The sequence below is a fragment of the Phragmites australis genome, chromosome 3, assembly GCF_958298935.1.
Source record: "Phragmites australis chromosome 3, lpPhrAust1.1, whole genome shotgun sequence".
Taxonomy (NCBI): domain Eukaryota; kingdom Viridiplantae; phylum Streptophyta; class Magnoliopsida; order Poales; family Poaceae; genus Phragmites; species Phragmites australis.
Genome location: NC_084923.1, coordinates 23267656 through 23277063, shown reverse-complemented (window position 1 = coordinate 23277063; position 9408 = coordinate 23267656). Strand labels below are relative to the sequence as shown.

General features: G+C 42.9%; 1 protein-coding gene across 1 annotated transcript; it reads right to left on the bottom strand.

Annotated features, from left to right (window-relative positions):
* Positions 1-1073: 1073 nt before the first annotated feature.
* Positions 1074-7808, bottom strand: LOC133912664 (probable nucleoredoxin 1-1). The gene is made up of 4 exons (XM_062355516.1): positions 7625-7808; positions 2940-3425; positions 2363-2851; positions 1074-1943 (listed from the first exon to the last, which is right to left on the bottom strand). The coding sequence occupies exons 1-4, from the start codon at positions 7709-7711 to the stop codon at positions 1281-1283; spliced, it is 1725 nt and encodes a 574-aa protein (XP_062211500.1). The 5' UTR covers positions 7712-7808; the 3' UTR covers positions 1074-1280.
* Positions 7809-9408: the final 1600 nt, after the last annotated feature.

The window sequence follows — 9408 nt, the reverse complement described above, 5'->3', positions numbered from 1 at the left end:
ATTAGAGAACTAATCTAGGGTTTCGAGAAAAAACTTTTAGTGATGCTTTGAGGTGCATCTTGTGAATCCATCCATGTAATGAAGATCAAATTTTATAAGTTTTTCTCCGTGTCTGTTGTTTTGTGTTAGTGACTGAAGTGCACAGTAGAAGAAATAGTAGATGAAAATAGAGATTAGAGAACTAATCTAGGGTTTCAAGAAAAACCTTTTAGTGATGCTTTGAGGTGCATCTTGTGAACCCATCCATGTAATGAAGATCAAATTTCGTAAGTTTTTCTCGGTGTTTATCATTTTGTGTTAGATTTTCGATGGATCATTTGATCGTCACAATTTATCTTGGTTTGATCCATCCAAAATCATCCTAGAGCATAAGGTAAAGTTCTGAAAAGTTTAGTTGGTGAGTTTTTCATAATTCTTGTAGAACTGTCAATTTAGGGTTTAATATATTTTCATCACATCTGTCATAGTCTGCTTGCGAATTTCATAACTCTAGATCCAGAGATCCAATTGACTTGGATTCTTGTTACAATAGTTTCACATTGTTGTTTAGTTTCAAAGTAAAAATTTAAGGGAATCAGACAATCGGATTTTTCTTTAAGTCGATAACAATCTATCTTGAACTGATTTGGAGATTAAATCAAATATTTATTTAGAGTGAATTAAAATTTGAATTTGATTTTGGCAATCATCCACCTCTGATTGCATATTTTACACATAATAGAGCAAGGTATTATCATCACTTGAGCAGAGTATTACAGCCAATTTCGCCTGTCTAGCAAGGAGCTAGCTTCTACTCCATCTCGAGCTTGTACCAAGTTTGCACTCGGCTTACGTGACATCAAAATCAATTCAAATGAGGTCCCAAACTTCAAACAGAGATGAATTCCCCTCGGATTCAAATAATACATACAGTGCCTCAACTAGTTCAACTAACAACCAGGTTACCAGGCGGTGATCTAAATCTCAACAATGGCAAGCATGCGAAATAGACCTTTTCAAAAACAAGTCAAACAATGCAATGAGAAATTAACACCACCAAACTATAACTATTCCTCAACTCGATGCATATCATGTAGGGCAAACCCATTCCCTTAATCTGGAAAATACGTACGTGGTTTTGCACATATATACTCATAAAAGTTCAGGGTGCAGCTACTATTGATTAACACAAACATCAACAGCCCAAAAACCTCAACTCCAAGCAAAACCATCGGATGATTATTTATTATGGTACCATTCAGATAGCGCTGCAACTGGCAAAGGCAACTCAGGAGACCAACTTAGGCCTTTCTGCACACACCTCCCTCGCACACATATCCAGCCGGGGCTTCCTCACTAGCCTTCCCTTCCTCGCCTTTCTTTTCCTCCTCCCCCAGTGCACACTTGGGGTGCAGATCAAAGTCACACTCATCGCACCTGTAGGACCATGCACTGCCCATCTCTTCGCATCCATCACAGCCGTACGTGTCACGGCGCATCAGGACAAGCTCATGCTCCTCATGCAGCTTATGCTTCAACTTCTCAGGCCACCCCTTTGCCATTTCATCCAGCTTCTTCTGCAGCTCCTCAAGTCTCTCATCGGTGAATGGGAAAGCATCAGCACCGTGGATCATCAGTTGGGCCTTTGCATCCTTGCTGACTGTCTGCCCAGTAGGACCGATGGCGACAAGTGAAGGGATTCCACGGATTTTGAAGGTCTTCTTCAAGAATTCCTTCCTTTCATCTTCCAAGGGAAGAGCAAGCCATGGCATATCAGAGAAAAATTCATCGAAGGAGCTCTGGTCACGGTCACTAGAGATGAAGACGATCTCAAAATCACTGTTCTTCTCCTTGATCTTGTTGTATTCCTTCACAAGTGTAGGCAGGAAGGCTCGGCATGGTCCACACCATTTGGCTGAGAAGTAAAGGAGGACAGTCTTCCCTACAAGTTCTGATACAGGAACCTGAGATAATACATAAGAGTATATTTCAATCTTCTCATGAAAATAAGACTTAAATAAATAAAAATCATAAAAAGTGCATAGAAACTGTTTGCAAAACAATCTTTACTAAAGACAGTACAATAACAGGAAGATGTTAAACAAAACATCCCTTATCCATTGGAAGATATTGTCTCCTCAATAAATGTCTCTTTAACATCTATTAACGCCTAAAGTTAGCATAAGGACCACTATTCAAGGTCACTGTGGTTAATCTTAAACTCCGATGCTATAAGAACCAAAGGTGTTCTTTATCTAAGATATCAAGCATAGATAGCAGATTGAATATCTTAAAAAATATAATACATCGTACAGTAGTAACTACTTTTCACAATGACAAAAGGGGACTTCCATATAAGAAATCAAGCACCAGTAACACATACCTTTGCTCCGTCTTTCCCAATGACATAGTTCAAATCACCACTGACCAGAAGGGACTCCAAGGTTTGTGCTGCTGCTTTAGCCTTTGCCTTCTCAGCAAGAATTTCCAGCTTCTCAGCACTGAAGGGGAAGCCCTCCCATGCCTCCAAACCATGCTCTTCAATTAGGTCCGCAACATTGTTTTTCATTGTCTTCCCATCAGGGCCAATCAGAACAAGCGTAGGAAGAGCACTAAGCTCAAAGTAACGAACCAGCTTCTCACACATCTTGTCACCTTGAGGAATTGCAAGCCAAGGCATTTTGGTAAAACTCTCATTAAACGATGACTCATCATTGTCCAAGGATATAGCCACAACTTCAAATTGCTCTCCCACTTCTTTGAGTTTCTCATAGATCTTAGCAAGCACTGCAGTGAATTCATCAACTGGACCATAGCCATTCACCACAAAGCACAAACCAACATACTTCCCCTGAAGCTCAGAGATGGGTACCTGGGTACAGATAACAGTAAAACAGGTAAGCATTTGTAAAATCAAGACTGAAGTCAAATATGACAAAGAAATTCCATCAAGCAGTTACCTTGTCTCCCTTGCTGGAAATTAGATAGTCCCGAGTGGATGTGCCAAGCACGCTTTGAACAGTTTGATTATCCTTTGCCGCTTTTTCCAGCTCCTTCAGTTCTTTGATCCTCTCTGGTGTGAAAGGGTAAGCCTCTACGCCATACTCGCTGACAAATTCAATGCCATCTTCAGTATAAACTTCACCAGTTTTCGCATCAAGGATGACAAGGTGTGGGATACCCGAGACCTTAAACCGGCCATCAAGGCCCTCGCGGCCTTCAGAGTCTGAGAAAGGGACAGCCAACCATGGCATCTTTGCAAAGTATCCATTGAATGATTCCTCATCCTGATCACCCGAAACAAAGACGACCTCAAAGCTCTTGCCCTGTGAGGCTATTTCTTCGTACGCTTTGATAAGCTTTGGAGTGAACCGCCTGCATGGCGGGCACCATGAGGCTGAGAAGTAGAGGGCCACAGTGCTTGCCTCAATGCTGCTGATCTTCACCTGCAGTATGAGAAAAGGAGAAGGCGCAGAGCTGTTCAGCTACCACATTCTGGATGCGGATAAAAAATGGATGTGTTCATTCATCAAATGTAAATGTTTATTCTTTTGGTTCTGTTTAAGAAGATTTCGATGCAGCCACTTTCCCTCATTCTACTCGTCCAGCCCTCTTCACGAACTTTCTTTGCGAATGACTTGATGGGTCTATTTCAGCGTGATTGGCATTGGCTTGTCTAAAGTAGCTCCAGCCACCTTCCATAAAACTTGGCTTTGATCGGCCTACAGGCGCAGTTCCCCATGCAGTGGTGGTTTCAAAACGGGTTGGAAGTGTATTTTCTGCATGCAGTTAGTTAACCACATATAGACTTTTTTTTTTCGTATGGTCGTCTTTCAGAAATTCCACCCATTCACGTGCCTGAACTTACTAAAGGTACCTTTTCTAGCAACAGAACTTGTTATCTGCAGTTACGGAATCAATCTTGGCCACTTTCCATAACTTTGTCATGAACTCACTGCGCTTTTCCCAGCATATCTTTTCAGAAAGGAAAGATCAAAGCAATACCCCCCCCCCCATCTTCTGTTCGAAAATAAGACACTTTAAGGTTTAATTTTTAATTTAATCCATAAATAATTCATGAGCATAAACTGATAAACTAACATGTTCATATCATCAAAGCATAATCTAGACATGTGTATGATACCATTATATACGTCTAGATCTACTATACTCGAAATTAGGGATCACTGAAAATAAAATACGAGTAACATAGTTTTTACGTACTAATCATGCATTGTGAAGATTACCGAGGAGGTAGGTTGCACCGTGTTGATGACACGATCGATCCTACTGACGACGCGCCGAATTTGTTGACAATAACATCGGGCGGCGTCCAAGCGACCAGAAAAACAAGCCGTGGTGAAGAACTTGAGCAGTCGCGCGAAGCGCTTCCTAAAAACCTTATCCATCCTCTCTCGGTGCAAGATCTCAAGAGCGAGGGTTTTGAAGACCTGCTCTCTAGGTTGCCGATGCACGCCGATGCCAGGATGGAGTAGACTACAGTGGCTACGCAACAACGAGAAGAAGAGGCAAAAACCCTAATTCTTATATAGACTCACATATAAAAGTGTTCCCAAATTGAGAGCTACTCTCATTAGTAGTCTATTCTCTCTCCAATGAGGTGAGAGTCCTTAGAAATAATATATGGAGAAAAACCCTTCCCTTCACCTCTATTAGCAATATGGTATTAATAAAAGATAGGTCTAATCATGTGTCGCATCTCCACAATATGGGCCTTTGAGATTGATTGAGAATTAATAAAATTATATGGTTCCTATAATTCTAACAATTCCCCACCAGATCTCAAAGTCCTATAGAGATTTGCCTGTTTCCCACTGTTCTTTGATATACCAATATTTCAGTGAAGACTGTTAAGTTGAACATCCACCTAGAATATCAAGCTATACTCATTAACTTGAACAACGGACTACGCCTTAAAATGCAAGTTTTGTACAAATAAGTTTCATCAGAGATGGTTGCATGTAAGCTACCTCGCGGGTAGAGCATATAAGTTGCTTCATAAGCTTAATAGAGATTACCCAAATCTCACAGACAGCGACAAACAGTCGAGCTTATATAGGTGTGTTCTTTCAAGAATGCTCTGTAGGACAGTATCTTTACTTCTTAAAGACAACATAACACATTAAGACAATAGCCAACCTGTCTTACAGATCTCTGAGAGCATTACATCTACAATGGAGTAGGTTGTAAAGTATTCTCCTTCAGTTAGACTAATAGCTTGTTCTTTCTAGGTCCTAATTCACGGGATTTTCGATCACATAGGCTGAGTTACCACTATGATATAACTCACATGGGTCTCATACCCATCTTCCTCGATGCATTCTCTATCACATTTCATGATAGTTCATTTGTGAAGGGATCTGCTAGGTTCTTAGCTGTTTGGATATAATCCAAAGTTATCACTTCGAAGTTTCTCAATTTCTGACAGACTTCAATCGTCTCTTTACGTTCCTTATGAACTTGTCATTATCCTTAGAACTGTTTACTTTGATAATAACTATCCGATTATCACAGTTCATAAGGATAGCTGATACTGATTTCTCAACCACAGGCAAGTCCATCAACAACTCATGTAGTCATTCTGCCTCAACAGTGGTTGTATCTAACGCAGTGAGTTCTACTTCCATAGTTGACCTCGTCAAGATGATCTATTTACAAAACCTCCACGAGACAGCAACATCACCTAAAGTGAATACATATCCACTTGTGGCATAAATCTCATCGGTATCAGATATCTAGTTTGAATCACTATAACTCTCCAGTACCGATAGGTGCTCAGAATAGTGAAGATCATAACTCATAGTACGTGCATCGATAAATTCAACTATTGATAAATTAAAGTGCCTACAATAAGGTTTTTAGATTACAACAACAACAACAAAGTCTTTCAGTCCCAAACAAGTTGGGGTAAGCTAGAGATGAAACCCATAAGATCTTGCAAGTCTAGTCATGGCTCTGGCACGTGGATAGCTAACTTCCACGCACCCCTGTCCATGGCTAGTTCTTTGGTGATATTCCAGTCTTTCAGATCCCTCTTTACAGACTCTTCCCATGTCAAGTTTGGTCTACCTCGACCTCTCTTGACATTATCCGCACGCTTTATTCTTCCGCTATGTACAGGCGCTTCTGAGGGCTTGCGTTGTATATGCCCAAACCATCTCAAACGATGTTGGACAAGCTTCTCTTCAATTGGTGCTACACCAACTCTATCACGTATGTCATCATTCCGAACCCGATCCTTTCTTGTGTGGCCACAGATCCATCTCAGCATGCGCATCTCCGCTACACTCAACCGTTGGACATGTTGCCTTTTAGTTGGCCAACATTCTGCGCCATACAACATCGCAGGTCTAATTGCCGAAAAATAAGATTTTTTTAGATTTAATTTAATCCATAAATAATTCATGAGCGTAAACTGATAAATTAACATGTTCATATCATTAGAGCATAATATAGACATGTGTATGATAGCATAACATATGTCTAGATCTACTATACTCGAAATTAGAGATCGCAGAAAATAAAATACGAGTGACATAGTTTTTACGTATTGATCCTACGCTGTGAAGATTGCTGAAGATGTAGGTTGCACCGTGTTGACGGCACCATCGATTCTGTTGACGAAGCGCTGGATTTGTTGACGATGACAGCGGACGGGTCTAAGCAATCAAGAAGACGAGCCATGGTAAAGAACTTAAGCAGTCGTACAGAGTGCTTCCCAAAAATCTTATTCGTCTTCTACCGGTGCAAGATCTCACGAGCGAGGGTTTTGGAGACATGCTCTTTCAGTTGCCAGCACACGCCGATACCGAGATAGAGTAGACTACAGTGGCAGCGCAACAGCGAGAGGAAGAGATAAAAACTCTAATTCTTATATAGACTCACATAATATATATATATATATATAGGGAGAAAACCCCCCTACACCTTTATTAGCCATATGATACTAATAAAAAATAGGTCCCATCATAGGCCACATCTCCGCAATATAGGCATTTAAGATTTATTAAAAATTATTAAAATTATATAACTATAGAATTGTGCTAAAAGGCTGCTGACTATTTTGCACAGGACAGGATTCAAATATCCTATTCCTAGACGAGATGGCCAAAAAAAGAGAACATGGTGTTACTCATAAACTTATTTTGTAGCCTGGACGAATTTTTGAACTCAGTAGCCTGGCTTGATAGAATAGAGAAATTTGGAAGAAACAAATTGAACTTGTTGCTAAAAGTTGGGCATACTGCAGCAGTTTCAACCTCGTAGTCAGATCGTGCCTCTCCTCGCACGCTACTATATTAGCCTGTTAAAAATTGATAATCATGCTCACCGCGATCTTGCCAAGTTCTACCTTAAATACTAGTTCGACAGTAGAGTTCAAGAAGCAAAACCCCCCTCTCGTCATTTTGCACCCTGTTGATAACCGCAGCTCAGGTCACCGAGCACACCAACACACCCATGTCCATCATCGGATCATCCAATCGAAAGAAACAAGAGAAGAAGAGACAACGGCGCGATAAGGACTGGACACGATCGGGCCAAGAAGAGAGCAACAATCGCAAATCTGGACAATCACAGCTGGGAGGGGGTGTTGAGAAAAAGGACAAGAACGGGGCTGGCTGACCTGCTCACCGGAGTTGCGGACGAGGAAGTCCCGCTCGCCGGCGGCGAGGATGGTCCCGAGGCCGCCGTCGGTGTTCGCCGCCGCCATCCGCCGCGCGCTCTTGGGGGATTGGATTCGCTGGAGCGGGTGACCGGGCGAAAGCAAGCAGATGAGTGGGTTGCCTGGGTTGGTGGATGCTTCCTTGGACCGCAGTGTGTTTATATATGCGGCGTTGCGGTGCGGGGGCGACGGGGTGAGGTCGGTCTCCGCTGGACGGTTGCAAAGGAAAAAAGAAAAAGAAAAAGAAATGCCCAGAGCAGCCACGCTTCCTTCGCATGCAACTCTGTGATCTTGTACAAACGAATACTCTAGAAACCTTGTGAAGTTTCTTAATTTTAATCTTTTAGCCCAAGTTGGAAATATGCATTTGTCTCCTCCGGAAGAATGTGTTAGTTTGGTGTTCGCCCTGTTATACCTAGGTTTAATAAGACAAGGATGCTGACCTTGACCGTAGAGAGGCTAACGTGTTTGTACAAACATCCACTCTTTTTGTCGATTTTTTACCCGTTTATCCCTTTTCCCTTACTCATGCTTATTACGGCTACAAATGAAAACAGAGTTTGCGCAGCATGATTACTTCGAAACATATTACAGACAAAGAAAACACAGAATAAATGAGAAAACACGAAATAAATGATGGATTATAAAGACCCGTCACTAAATAATCTTTAATGATAGATCCTACCACAACCCGTCACTTGTATAGCTTTAGGTCAAAATCATATTATAATCTGTCACTAATAATAGATCATCAGTGACAGGTCACGCTAAAGACTACGACTAGTCATTGGTGACAGGTCATATTATCACCCGTCACCTATATCCGGGTCGGACCTAAACTTTTAATTGATTTCGATTTTATGTCGCTATCTCGCATCCCCTCTTTACAGTGCGTTCTTATCTCTTTTTCCGTCATCTCTCTCATCTCTCTCTTGTATCTCGTCTCTCTTCTCTCTTTCTCTTCCATACCAGTGGCCGAGCATGCTCGGTGTTCCAGCAGCTGTGATCCATGGAGGCTAGGGCCAGATCCAAGCAGGCTGGGACTAGATCCATGGAGGCTACGGTGCCAGACTGCACCGTAGTCGTCGTCGCAGCCTCCTCCTCCTCCTCCTCCTCCTCCTTTGCCTCCTCAACAGACCAAGGGCGACAACAGGGAGTGGTAGCCTAAGGCGCTTCGGTGGCCCATGCTGGAGCAATACACGGTGAAGAGCCTCGAGGAGACGGTGATCTAGAATGGCATAAGCACTGTCGGAAAGCCGAGATTGTCGAGTGCGGACTGGTGGTAAAAGCAGCGTCGTCGCTCAAGTTGCCCGTGTACAAGAGGCTCATCACGTTGATGCGGTCGAGAGACATGAGCCCCGAGAACATCGCCGGCTCGCTGATGCACTATGTTGTCGTCGAATAGGTGGTGGGCGTCGCCCAGCACGCAAGGACATAGTATAGGTACGGGCAGGCCGTATCCAATGAGCCGAACAACTCGCTCATCCTCACCAACTTCGCGTAGGTCCGCTACCTCGTGCCGAATGACCACGGCCGGTAGGTCCCCTCGGTGACGCCCACCACCTGTTCGATGGTTTGACAACAGCCGTTACCGATAGTAACTCTCGTTTTGTTGCAGGGAGAGCACTACTTCGAGAGGGCGGTGCGCGCGAAGCCAGCGAACGCGTAGGCGCTAGACCGGTACGCGGCCTTCCTGTGAAAGGCGTGGAACGACCACCAGGAGGCCATCGTGGCCGACCCCGACA